This window comes from Phlebotomus papatasi, chromosome 2 (genome assembly GCF_024763615.1).
Source record: "Phlebotomus papatasi isolate M1 chromosome 2, Ppap_2.1, whole genome shotgun sequence".
Taxonomy (NCBI): domain Eukaryota; kingdom Metazoa; phylum Arthropoda; class Insecta; order Diptera; family Psychodidae; genus Phlebotomus; species Phlebotomus papatasi.
In genome coordinates this window covers 109010727-109025631 of record NC_077223.1, presented here as the reverse complement: position 1 = coordinate 109025631, position 14905 = coordinate 109010727, and the positions used below count along the sequence as shown (strand labels likewise).

The 14905-nt window shown below is 32.5% G+C and overlaps 1 protein-coding gene across 5 annotated transcripts in view; it reads right to left on the bottom strand.

Moving 5' to 3' along the window:
* Positions 1-1314: 1314 nt before the first annotated feature.
* Positions 1315-14905, bottom strand: part of LOC129800777 (zwei Ig domain protein zig-8) — a 167370-nt gene continuing 153779 nt past the window's right edge. For all 5 annotated transcript variants that reach the window (XM_055845409.1, XM_055845410.1, XM_055845411.1 and 2 more), the window contains exon 9: positions 1315-2048. In XM_055845409.1, coding sequence (XP_055701384.1) covers positions 1867-2048 — 182 coding nt within the window. In that variant the 3' untranslated portion in view covers positions 1315-1866. The remainder of the gene's footprint in view (positions 2049-14905) is intronic.

The following is a 14905-nucleotide window of genomic DNA, read 5'->3' as shown; positions in this document are numbered from 1 at the left end:
AATCTCGGCAATTATTGTTTTTTAATCTTATGACTTAAAGATATTTTTACGGAAATTATTTTATAAAACGTATAAATCAAATATGATTTTCACATGGTTTATCAGTAGACACTGTAATTTCACGTCGAAGAAAATCCAGTTTCAACTTTTCCTTCCTGGGGGCGTATTCTGCAACTTGTGAGAATTGTCATATGAGAATTATTTGCTAGAAGTTCCGGAGGCTTTCAAATAAACGAAATGACTTTGCCAACTGTTAGCTGCACCTTGCGGCTTCCAAATGAGTAAATCTTGTGCAAAGTTAGGGTAAGTGTGCCAAATTTCGGCATAGTTGCATGCAAGCGCCAAAGTCTCAAGTTTAAAATGTAATATGTTTAATAGAAATTGATTTTTTTTCATTCCTTCTACTTAAAGAGTGTTGCTTAGAACCTTGTAGAAAGTTTATCGTCTTTATTTACTTTAAAATAATTCTTAATACATTTAAAAAAAAAAATAAAATGTAGACATAGCTTTGGTGCCCTATTTCGGCCACCTTCATTCTCATAGTTCCTTGCACTTCGGGAATTCTTCCAATATCTTTTTCACGTCATCTCGTTTGTCGAAGATACATTTTTTGTTATTCTTTTGCATTGTATAATCTCTAGAGTAGGTATGTAAAAACTAAAAATTCATGGAAATTCGAGGAACTAAAAAGGTGGCCGGAATTGCAAGCTGGTCGGAATTTGGCACACTTACCCTACTGAAGCTGAATATAGCTCTTTATCATTCTCATTAAATTTTTGTCATGAGGTAATTTTCTCACTTGTACGCAGAATTCGCCCCTTGATCATCAAAACTTGAATTTCTTAATGTAGTTCCATTTGAGTATCACATTATCAGTAGTTAAAAATATAAACTTCATAGAGAGATAAGAAATGTAAAGAGTTGTGAAAGATCTACCGAGGGAGGCAAGAGAAAGAGCTATAACATACTCATTAAATTATCCCAGGGACGAAAGTTCTGAAGAGAAGTGAATGTTGAATGCGAAAAGGAAAGATTATGCAATATTATTGTGCATAGCATATAATGTTATAAAATAGTTTTGAGTTCCGCAGCAATTATTTTCCGTCATTCATCTTCGAGGAAGAGACAGGAAGCATTTTCGTGTAAGGAAATGCTTTTAAGGATTAGGATTCAGTGTGTTCTAACGTAATCTGTTCTGCTTGGGACACTCTTCCTCTCTCTCTTTGTCAAATATCACCAAGTCAGAAAGAAAAACAGGCGAACGGTGGGATGAGTTTGATATCTTGGTGCTTGGAGAAAATTTCACAAATATTATTTTTCTTTTTTTTATCTGGTGCAAGAAAAGTTTTCTTCATATTCCTGTGACATGCAGCTGAAAAATTGAGTTTGTTGCATATACTTTCAGTCCTTTTCCTTGTTTGTCTTCCTGATGGAGGAGATTTTTCATTAATATTAATCGAAGAAAATGAATTTCGCCCTTGGAATTAATTTCTCTCTCTTTTTTCTCTCTTCAGGTTGCCCTACAAATTGATGATTTTCCCATTTATGAGGAAATATAGTCAGTTTTTTTTCCTTCTCTTTTACCATTCATCGTGTGCTCAGTAAAAATTTCAATATGTGAATTTAGTAAGAAAAGAAATTCAACAAGTTCAGCGTTCTTCATAGCCACTTAATGCACATCCCCTTTGGAAAATATTGAATTTTCTTCAAATTATATATTCACACCCACCCCACATTCCCTTCACTCTCTCTTGCTTTTCCTCTCGGGATGAATGCCTCTGAATTTTGCATTGTATGGAAGTGCCAGTGCCATCCATCCGGCTGCCTGAAAGCCAAGGAGAATGTCCGGAGCTTCTGGTGAAAGTTTCATCTCACACTTGAAGGATGGGCGGTGGGTGGATGGTTTGCTGAGGAAGTCCAGTACCCAAATATGTTGCTTGCAAATTGAACTAGAAATGTCACAGCAATAAATGCACAGATCCTCTCACGCGCTTCCATCCTCGTGGTCCTTTCTGCTGAGTTATGTTGCATCGCAGCAGGATGTTCACCTACAATAGAGGCAGAGGAAATGTTACCACTTCATATATCAATGTTCATTTCCAGCTTGAAAATTAGGGCAGGGAATAATTTTCCTTTCAAATAGCCAAGTCTATACATGTTCATAACGATGAAAATTTAGCGTTAATTCGAATTTGAATTGATGTGTCGATCGACATTCCATGAGAAATGTCGATCAAAAAAGAATTATTATTACAGAACAGTCTTTCAAAATCTGAATCTCTTAAATTCAAATAAAGCGCTCTATATATTGGGAGCAATTTTCATATAAGATTGCGTTTTGACAGAATTTTGACGTTTCAAAAACGTTGAATTGATGAAGAATTTTTTAGATGAAAACTATACAGTAGACTCTCCCAAATTCGGGCATTTGAGACCGAAATGTCAACCAAATTAGAGACAAATTCGGGCAACTAATTGTTTGAAATGCAACGATTTTTTGTTCATCTGCATAATCATATTGAGTTTATATGTTCATTCGTAGGTGAGACTGGGGCAAAACTTGTCGAAACGCATATTTAATTCTTTCATGAGCTCTGAGAAAACTTTTTATAACGTTTTATAATGAGCATATTCTTATAGGAAATTTACTGCTCTATAACATTGTAGAAGACTATTTTCCTCTATCTCGAAAGAAATGGGATTTTCGAATCATTTTCTAAAAGTCGATTTTGTGGAGATTGTCAAAATTGCTGGGGCAAATTTTGACAGTCTTCGGATAATTTGTGACGTTTTATGACTAGCGCACAATAACTTTTATTTGTAAACATATGTTTTCCAAATTTTCCATGAGAATGAGCGAGATGACTAGATCTAGATCTCATTCACTCTCATTAAAATGTCAAAAACATGTTTACAAAATAAAAGTTATTGTGCGTTGGACATTACGTTAAAAATATCAAATAGACATATTTTTATAGGAAATTTATTCCTCTACAACTTTGTCGCAGATAATTTTTCTCTATCTTAACGAGAAATGTGCTTAAATTGAGCTAAACAGTATTGTTATTTTTTGTAAGCCAAATATTCCAAAAATAGGGCTCAAAATTTCATTATTTTTTATTTCACAAATTCCTTCCTCGAATCCATTGAAACTTTGTAAGTTTAAGAAGGTTCATAAAGGCTATCTATACTAAAAATTTCAAGCTTCAGTCTCTTTTATTTAAAAAAAAAGTGAATATTGAAATTATCGTTTTGACAATTTTTGTCCCAGTCTCCCCTAATATAAATTTCATGAAAACCTCTTAATAATGCAAAATCACATCAAAGCTAAGACAAATCATGACAAATTTGAGCATATTTGCTTCATTTGATAATCATAATCGAACTTGAAAAATGTCAACAAACTTTTTTCGAATTTAACTGTCGCCCGAATTATAAAGTAGCCCGATCTTAAAAGAGCCGAATTAGCGAGAGTCTACTGTACAATCAATGTGTATAATTCCAATGTGTAGAGCAGAGGTGAGCAAGAACTGTTTGAAATCGAACAAACGTCAAATGAAAAGTGCACATCAATTGTCAAAACGCTAATTGGGCAAACTTATTTTGACGTTTATTTGATTTCAAACGATTTTTACTCACCTTTGGCTTAATTGCATGTACAGTAGAGTCTCTCAAATCTGAATCTCTCAAATTCGAACGCCGTTTGGATTCAAAATGTCAATTGTGAGGTTATGTTAAAAAGTTCGTATTCTGGATGAATGCAAATCATATTTTATGTGCTTCTTCCTGAATGTTTACATACGTTATGATCGTATAAAATGAAAAATAAATATGTTACTACTAAGACTTGTGAGAAAGTACGGGAATTTGATTCAAAGTACAATCTAATCTCACATAAATTTCGTTAGTTTTGAAAAAATCGTTCGAATTTGAGAGGTGAGAAATGTCAGAAATACCCCCCGAGCGTTCGAATTTAGGAGACTCTACTGTAGCGTGTTAGCCCCGCCCCAGTAATTTGATTTATCAATATTCAAATTTGACATTGATTGTTGTTCTAAATGACAATTATACAAAATGTCGTTCGATAAAACTTTGTAAGTATTAGACAGGGCTTTTTAGAACATTTTAACAAAACTGAAATCGCATTAAGTTGGATACCAACAGTAGAATGTCATTACTCACTACAGTAATTAAATCTGAACATAACTCTTCCCAATTCTCTTTGTAATTACTAGAATTTAGTTGACTTGTAAACTTTTTAAGTATCTCAGAATACATAAGTCGTAAAATTCTGACGCAAGATAATAAAAATTTCTCTTCGATTTTATTGTATTGCATTAAAACTAAATTATTGTAAAAGCTATCGTAAAAAAGTACATCCTTAGTTTATTAACCTAAACAGGAAATTACATTTTTTTTTATTATTTATTTTATTAAACCTACCAAAAATGTTGAAGCAATTGGAAAACTGTTGTAAAATTTTTCAGGGGTTGTCGGAGTAATTTTTACTATTTCTTTTTTATTGAAGAAACATGCCTTGAACTTTGGAGATTTTTTTCAAATAAGGATTCAGTATTGAAGGATGATACATTTAACAGAGAATAATCTAAAATAATTTTTTGGGTTGCTGAAAATAGGGCGTGAGTGGGTAGATTTAGCGAGTGTTTTGTGAGTGACAGATCGAATGATCGGCGCCGAGCTGTCACTCAGATCGGCTGAACGATACCCATCGTGTACCATTAAACCCCTCTTGCAAAACTTATTATGCTCCTATTAGAACGTAATAGGACCAAAGTTTAAATAAAAAACTACTACATGATATTAAATGAAAGAATATAAGCTTTCTAATACCTTCCACATAGAAGTATAAAACGTTAATTTAGGACAAGAGTAAAATTTAATTTGTAATAATGTCCTTCTATTCCACATTAATTTTAATGTCAAACTACTTTTCTCGAGATAAATATCCTCTACTTTCTCTTGATGAATTTCCTTTCTGCCACACCCTCGCAAAAGCCATTTCCCAGAATTTCCTCCGGAATAGAGTACTTGAAACGATTGTTCTCCATTTAATTCTTAAGTTGAAGTATCTTCCATTTACGCAGAATTATTTCTCATCATTTTGCCTTTTAAATAAAATATCACAAAAGTGTTTGTTCGCGAAGAATGAAGGAGATAAATAATAAAATTTCGCAGAAAGTTGGTTGCTCCTGATAAACTTTTCTCAACTGCATTTGCATTTGTCACAATGGAAAAATTCCCTTTTTTGATGAGTTATATACAAAGTGACATGACAGATATTTTTCTGACATACTCTCACTTTGTTGGGAACGTGAAATATTTTTAAATTTTTTATTCATATAGAAAGAATGATATAAAAAATCTCATGACAAGATACGTGGAAAAGCCATGAACTCCATTAGAGGGTAAATTTAATCAAAAGCTAATAAAACCTCAAGAATTTTCTTTTGAACCTTTTGATGCTTTGAAATTATTAGAAAATTTAAATAAAATCCTGTTGAAATTTTTTACAAAGTTATTTTCTTGTGACATGAAAATGAAACAACGTAAAAGCTTAAGAGATATTGAGAGCTTAAAGCCGTATAGAAATACTTCTACAATATATACAATAAAACATAGTAGATTTCGATCTTCGAAAAGCTCAACAAAAAATCGAGTGATGTAAAATTTGGATATCTGGACAACACGAAATATCGGACGACTTGAAATTCCGGACAAAGTTAGAGTTTGGACAACTCTCTTACTGTATAATGACACAAAAACAATTAAATAAGTCAAATTTTGCAAGAATCAAGGTCACAATTTGCAAATTAAAGCTTGTACGGAATTTAAAATATAATGTCTGTAATTTTTTCTCTCATTTTCGGATACGTTTTAAGAGCAATGCAGGTTTCGTTCATTAATTATGAATAATTTATCAAAATGGTTTTAAAAAGTTAAAGATTCCTCGAGGGGCATAATTATAAACGATTTTAAGAGATTTCTAATTGAAAAAATAATATACTCAAATAATGTAACTGTATCAAATTTTGCCCAGTTTCCAATTTCGTCCACTTCTTTTATTTCTGAAATTTCTATGAATTTTTATTTTTTTATACTCTAGATATTATACAATGCAATAAAAAAAACAAAAACTATCACTTCTATGAATGAGATGATGTGAAAAAGTCTTTGGACGAATTCCTGAAGAGTAAAATACTGTGAGCAGTAAGGTGGACGAAATATTACACAACGCTATTTCTATATTTTTAAAAGTTTTAAAATTTATTAAGAATGATTTTAGAGAAGACAAAAACGATAAATTATCTCTAAGGTTCCAAACAAGACTCTTTAAAAAGAAGAAAGAAAAAATCAATTTGTATTTTAAATTTTACATGTTACTAAATTTAAGTCTATAGCACTTGCATGTAACTACCCATCAAGAAGCAAAATAGCTGCCTTATAGAACCAAGAATTAAACAAGTCTTTTAGTGCACTTTTAAAAGACTTAAAGTTCGAATGTTCTGTTGAAATTCCTATAGAAGCTTTTAGGATCCTTAAGAGTGCTCCACTTTACTTATAGTAATCTTAGTGATGAAACCAAGAGCGTTATAAGTAAATAAAGAGATTTTTTGTTCTATAGTGCCTTACTTAAGGAATTCTACAAGACTATATTAAGAAAAAATTGTTTCTTGGGTATGCCGATGCCGAAATTTGGTACAGTTACCCTATCTGTTATAATCTGTTCCCAGAAGCATTACAATTACTTTTCTTTGATTAAAGATATTTTAAATTGTACGACGTCCAATTGTATATGTCGCTCTTTTGCAATCGAAGAGGCATAACTCCAAACACAGCCCTTATATAACAAACTTTCAGAAGCTTTTATAAAATTTTTAGCTTGCTATTATCAATTTATTCTTATTAATCATGTCTATAAATTTTACTTCTTTAATCTATTCTTAATTAAGTAGGGATACTGTCGCATTTTTTACTATGTGAAATATTTCCATATTACCATGTGAAAATCCATTTAGCAATCATCCATTTAGGCTCTGAGATTCCATTACTTATTGCTGAAGATCGTATTCACTATACTAAATGTTGACTATACGATTTTTTATATTTTTTTTCTGAGCAACTGACATCTAAATTTCTGAATTGCTTCCGGAACAATATTTTTAATTACTTTAGATCATCAATTTACCTTTGATTACCGCCCATTCGCAAGAGATTTATTTAAAAATTTTAAATTTTTACGTAAAATTTCTTTCAAGATGTAGAATCTCAAGAATTTATAAAGCAAGCAAAAATTGTTATGCTCTATCGATTGCAAAGGTACGACTTAAAAATTGTTTAAGTGTTGTTTAATTGTTAAGTGTTTTCGTTTAAAGAATATACTTCAGTTAAGAAGATTTTCGTGTGACAAAGTAATACATATGGAACATCAACTAGAAATATGCCTAACAGTGTTTCATGAAGACATGTGCGGGCATCATACGTGATTTTCGCTCGGAATATAGGGAACTTGAGATCAAGAAAATATTAATAAAGATAATTATAAAATAAAAAAAACATCAAATTACAAAATCTATCCCATTTTGGGACTTGAAAGAGTTATTTTAACTCTAAAAAAAAATTTTTAACTCTTGGAACGAGTTATTTTTACTCTTAAAACGAGTTATTTACACTCGTTTGTCATGTAAATTTTAGGAAAAAAAAGTTAAAACAACTCTTCCGAATATTACACATAAATAGAAGTAAAATCAACTCTAAAATATAGTTAATCGAAAATCACAACAAAAAGAAGTCAATTCAACATCGATTCGAGTAAGTTTTACCCGATTATTTTTCTGAGTGTAGAAAGTCAATTGCCCATTTACGAAAATATCATGGAATCATTGCTAAGAACTAATAACAATTTTTCATGGTTAAATGTTAAAAAGACTCTAGAGAACATATTTTTCAACCGAATGCCGTCATGCTTGGGCTTTCTGGAAAGGTTTTAGAATTTCCGATGAGCCTAAGTTGGTTTCAATCGGCTGTGAACCGGTAATAAACCGGTTCCGAAGTGATAAGTAATTTTTGTTCGAGAATCAATTTAAGCTATTTTGGATGATTTTATAAAGTTAATTATAAATCGGTTCAAATCGATTGTGAACGGTAAACGCTTTTGGAAAGCATGTGATACTTTACCACCCGTTTGGATATTTGCAATTTATATATTACAACATTATGTTAATAATTAATACCAATTTTGGTAATTATTTCAATGCAAAAAATAGAGAATTGTGTAATTATTAGTATAGAAATCGCGTAATTTAACACCAAATGGGCAAAAGAACACAAAAAATTCCGGTGTCATGCAATTTAATAGAAAATAATTTGCTCAGAGCCCCTATGGCAGAAGAAAATGCCAGAAGAAAACTTAAAGCTGAGCCTTTAGAAAATGAAATTGCAGAGGAGGAGAAAATGAAAGAAAGCACCATTAAGATGATTCTTTTTTCTTCTGTTCCAGCACCACCCCTTTTTCCCAGGCGCATCATCGCGAACATCCTGCAACCCTCCTGAAAGGGGAATGAGGGATGACCAAAGGTGGAAAATAATAACAGAGCAAAACCAACATAGAAAATTGTAACAAGGCGTCTGACGAAGATAATAAATTTTATTGGCTTCCTTCAGAGTCCTCCCATAAAAGATAATTGAATTTATTTTATTTTACATGCCACCTACACATTGTTGTGCACCTTTTCGAGGGCTTTTGTTCTGGGTTGAGGGAAAACGTGGTAAAAAGTTGACAAAAAGGAAAAATCATTGTGGTCAGAGTCCAAGTAAAGCACATAAAATATACACTGTTCCATCTTCATTCAAATTTAACCACTTGGTTGAAAAGGGGAGAAGAGCTTTTGGAAATCACAAGAACAAGCTGGAGATGTATGAAATCGATACTTCCACTTCAGAGGCAGCAAGTTCTCTCTAAATTTTCCGTTGACACTATCACTCTATTCGAATCATCTCATGTGAATTTTTCATGCAGTCAAGTGCTTTAGGAATTTTCCCCTCGAGGTGACGATACCAGCAAAAATTTATTTTATCAATTTCGTAACATTGCACAATGGATGTTAAGCAGTGATTTACTGGTGAGTTTAAATTCAATTTTCAAAATTGCATACAAGAAAATGTGCTTTAAAGAAGGACATTTCATTGACTAAAACATGAGAGTGAATTTAATTTCACTGAAAAGAGCAATAGTAAATTTTCTAAAATTTATTTCACAGGAGAATCTCTGAAAATCACAATTTCCCAAAAATTCAGGAAATTTCATCAAATATTTCATTTGGTTATTTCATTTAAATGTTCCCCACAGCTCTTTATTAATGGTTACCAAAAATTTAAATTTCAAAAAAATAAAATCTGACACGGATATTAAAATAATTCAAAAAATTTCAGCAATAAATTGCCGTTGCATTTATTGAATTGTTCTAAAGCATTGTTGCATAATTGGATTTATTTTAAAATATCGAATAATTTTGGGAAATTGAGTTCACGTCGTAAATTAAATTTGAATATTCTAATTCGCAATATTCTCTATTCATTGCAACTGTTCTCATTTTCGTCATGGCTGCTTTCAACTCGCCGCACGGAGTGATCCTTATCAAATGTTAATTAAACCATATTGCTACCTCTCAGCATTTTGTTAATGGTTATTAAAGAGCTATGGTAATTAATAGTACTTATTAGATTATAACGGAACAAAAGGTAGTCCACTGAAGACGTAATCAAAGCAACGTTCTAAAATGTGAGTTTATTCTAAAATAGTATAATTTATTAAGTAATATTCGTAGTCATTTTGTTTTAGAAAATCAGATAATAATGTAAGAAAGATAATTTAAAGTTATCTTTCGTATGTAAGTGAATTCGAATTTGAATGGCGAGTTGAGAACAGTTACGTCGAAAATGAGAACAGTTTATCCCATTTACTAATACCCAGCGAGGACATTTAGCTGAAAAAATAGCGTTTTCAGCGGTTTTGGCAGACAAAATTTCGGATACTTGTACAAAATAAATGAAAGACAAGATTTCCAAAGACAAAGTTTCCAAAAAACAAATATTTATGGAAAATCCACAGTAAATTCAGGGAATCCATATCTATACAATTTTCAGGGAATTCGGGAAATTTTTAAATTTTCTAGAATCTAGAGAACCCGGGAACTTACACAGTATTTATCTGAGTGAGAATTCATGAGAAACTCCCAGAGACTCGCGTGCACCCCACACATTTTTCAGAGAAACCAGGGAACCAATACATTTTTTAGGGAACGCTGGATACATTTACGTTTTTCTGGTAACCCATCATTTTTCAGAGAAACCCGGGAAACATTTTTCATACATTTTTCAGGTAACCCGGGGAATCCACTTAATATTTCGGGGAACCGGTAACTCGAGCCATTGTGATTGGTTATGAGTGACCCCTTGGTAATATTTAGATTTTTTTTCATTTTGAATATAAATTCGGGGAGCTATTGTATTTTAAATATTTAAAAAAGAACATTTGACTTCCTTTTTAGTCAAGATAAAGTGCTCATTATTATAAATATATTCATAACATAACCTCAATCATAATCTTATATAACCTCTGTCGTACGTGATAGATTTTATTAAATTTTAGTGTACTTAATATCTTTATGCAGAACGTGCATAATTTTTTTTTATATTATTACTGGATATATTCTCTTAAATAGTTAAAAAAAATTTGAATATAACCTCAAATATTAAAAGGTGAAACATTTATTTCGAAGAACCCATCCGGTTTTGCTATTTTTTGAATTAAATATCCACATTATTGAAAAGATTATATTAGTATTTTATGATTTAGTTACAATTACAACATTTTTATAATTTTATACCTTAAAAAAGTTACGTGTAAAAAATGCCCAATATTTTGCATAATAGTTAAAAATCATTCTTCAGCTTGTGCTATTCATCCTGATAAATTTCTTTTGCAATGCTCAACTGAAAATTTAAGTTTTAAATCCAGATTCTGGATTTTCCACCCAAAAGCACGAGAAAAAGATGAAAATTGATGATCTGTCTGGAGATGAATTATGAACATTTTCTTTAATTATTCCAAGAATTATATTGTCATATTTCCTCTCCCGAGGGCATTTTTTTCAGTCTCGCTGACCGAAAAAAGCTCAGACAATATTGCTTTGCTTATGCTTACTTACGTTTTTTTTGGGTCTAGTGTAGAAAATATTTTCATTTAAGTTCCGGAAATTGTTGATGCTACAATATGTGGTAGAGGCATTTCTGGCCGGAAGACGGCAAAGGGAGAAAAAATGAGCCAAAAAGTACCCAGAGAAATGTTAGTCATCGTCTTCTGATGGATTATTTCCGCTGTGGAGCATTTTTTTTTTAAAGTTCAGCCCAGGGAAAAATGGGCAAGTGGACCAGGATATTTGCTACATGGGAAAATATGGATAATTCTGTTGTGCACACACGAGAGATTTCCTCTTCCTCATGTTTTTTTTTGGGTATATCCATGCAATTTTGCTGGGATTTTGTGGCATCCTCGCATGGTGTGAATGTTAATTCATCTTCATCCCCCCAATTGGGCGAGAGTGGTCTAACAAATGTAGTCCCAACAAATTTCTTCCATGCTACAACCAATTCCCCGATTGACATATAAATCAAATCCCTGGCGCATGTGAATAGTATCCCATGTTGTCCATTTGTCTTCTCAGCTCCAAGGATCCTGCACAACTCCTCAATACTTCACCGTGTTCATGCTTCTACAACGGTTGCTCAGAAAGTTACATTGTACTTATGAAAATTTATTTTAAAAGTTTTATTGAAAATTATTTGAGTTCTCTAGAGAAAAATTCTTAAACCTTTGATAATGAAAACTTTTTAGAAATAAAAGTTTGTTAAAAGATATTTCCTTCAATATTCTTTTTGAGTACTTAAGCTGCTAGGGCATAACCTCAAAGTCTTTAATATTTTAGGTTATGTTTATAACAGGACAACAACTCCTCTATCATTAATTAAAAAAAATTAAAAATATTTTAGAATTCTTTTGAAAACTACTTTGGAGTGTCTTTCTTGAAATTCATTTTGATAAAAAAACTGCATTTAAAAATATAGGGGAAAGCGCGTTACCTTCGGACGATTTATGCTTCGCACAAATCATTTTTTTTTCAATGTGTTATAAATTAATTTGCCCCATTAAAATATTATATTTTAAAAGCTAGTCCAATGCCTCACATTTTCAGAAAAGAGCTATGAATGTAATCGATAAGGAACATACAGAAAAATTAAATTGTCCAAAGCTTGAGTGATCCGAAGGTAGCGTGCTTTCCCCTATAAGTTTAGAAAGAGTACATGTTATTTTAATATATTTTTTGTAATATTGAATTATCTGATCATTTGGTAGAATTTGTTCAATATTCTTTATTTTGTGTTTTTCTACAAAAAGCCAGTACAAGAAAGTCATGCAGTAGATTTTTCAAGATTCTTAATTTATTTTTACTGTTTTTTATTAGTGAAACTAAACAAGATTTAATAAATAAAATTAAGAACTTAAAGAGTTGAAAAATTAAGCTTCATTAAATTGGAAGAAAAAAAAACAATTAAGGAAATTTATACCGGTCAAAATCTTGGCCTTATCACGTACCTGTTATCAAAGATGAAGGCCAAACAGTTAGAAAGAGCGACTTGGAGTCTTTAAGGGACCTTACATAAAGTCAACAAAAGTATTTATAATCAGATATCTAGCGTATATCGGATGATGTGTAATTTTTCTATTATGCACTTAGGTGCTACCTAGTCCGACTTTTCTATATTTTACGAAAATAGGATTGGATTATTCCGTTTAAGACTTTTTCAAGTTAAAAAAATAGATAGCTAAAGCAACTTGAGATATATATTTTAACCGGCTGGAGTAAGTTTAGATTCGTTGGAAAAGTTTTCAAGAGGTTACGTGGATCACGAAGGAATAGAGCATGCCCTCTTACAAAGGAAGTACAAATAAACGGCGCGAATCGAATCGGTTTATGCTTTACGAGTTTATAGGAGTTCATTCCACGAAATGATTCCCCCGACGAAGACCGTGCAACGCAAAATGTGACTGATCTCACTGCACTGATCTCGGAATAAGGAGACACGAAGACCGCCCGATGCTGGTTGACCTATGTACAACAGGTCACTGATGAACTCAACAGCCCGAGACTGAACGTAGGTCAGCTGACCCAGAATCTTAACGGTCCAAGAGAGCACCTAAACTCAAATTAAAGCTTCTAAGGATCAATATATACCTTATAAGGGAGTTAAATTCTGTGTTTAACATGTTTAACCCATTCCTTACCATGGTATTATACATCATACGCAAATTGACTGATTTTTGGTGATTTATTTCTGGACAATTTTCATCCGAATTGCTGTCGGGAATAGATTTTTAGTAACATCAGTTATTCAATTACTTGAGAAAAATAGTCCGACAGAGATGGGAATGCATTTTGTTAATGTTTTCTTGCTTCGCGGAAGGTCATGCTTTTTGTTCAAAATGGCGGACGGAAAATACGACATCCCGTCGAATTTGTTAAAATTGGCTTCTTTCCTCTTTCCTGATTTGAATTCTAGTTGCCAATTGGTGTTCTTGGATAGTCACTCTATTTAAATCAATAGAGTTTGTAATGAATTTATGCACAGAATTTAAATTCAGTGACCGTTAAGACGTGCGTTTGACAGAGGCTTTCCGTGCCCCCATAAGAGATAAAATTTTTTTCTTTTCAAAAAAATCGTCTATTAATCTGTAGGAAATTAATCCCAAAATATGAACATTCTATCTCAAGTATTTCTGGTAGATTGACTGAATGGGTTAGAGTTGTCTTGTCAGTGCCGAAATAGAGATCGGCCGCATACACAAAATGTGGAATGAGCAAAGCTCTCTCCAAGGGAAAGCAGGCCCCAGTCGGGGTAAAGGGCTGAAGTCGACGTAAAGTCCAAAGACCATACTTTTCCTCGGAGACTCCCGACAATTTCCGGAATCACCACCTCGTTAAATTTACAACCCGACTGAATCGGACTTAATCGGTCATAAGTCGGTATAGTACCAAGATTTGGGTCCCGATCAAAATTCCGAACGCCAAAATCCCGAAAGCCAAAATCTCGAACGCCAAAATCCCGAAAGCCAAAATCCCAAATTCTTAAAAGTATCATAGCTACTCCCACGATTGTACCCGCGATTGTTGGAGGCAAAGGGAAATCTTCTGTCTCTTATGAAATTATTCTAAACATTTTCCTCTATATAATTTCATCCCTTTCAGGATTTTGAAAATTCGGGATTTTGACTTTCGGGATTTTGGCTTTCCGGATTTTGACTTTCGGGATTTTGGCTGCCACCGCCAAGATTTACCTTTCTAGGATTTACTTTTTTATTTATTCAAAAGCTTCTTACTCATGTTAAAATATTCTAAAACCTATCTTTTTTAAGGAATTTCTCATTTCGGAAGAATTTTTTAAATTTATCAGTCAATTTAATTTGAGCACTCTGCAAAGCCTGGGACGCTTTGAGACCTTTTTTTTCTTGATTCTTCTGCGTTTGCCGCCGACTTCTCATCTAAAAGCCCAAATGGTAGGAGATATCGACTTTAGGATATCAGTGTCATTCCCTTCACATAATTTTATTGTTAAACGTACTAAACTCTCAAAGAACAAGTTTTGGCACAAGATTCCCATGAATGTTCTTAAGGAAGCATTTTGATTAAAAAAATTAGATGAGGCATTTCTAAGTAGGATATATACCTGACCTAGGACAAAAGCATAAAGTTACATGAAAAGCTTTCGAGAACTTTCTGGGTAACTCTATGAGTTCTGCAGATACACAATGATGCTTCTTCGTCTCGGA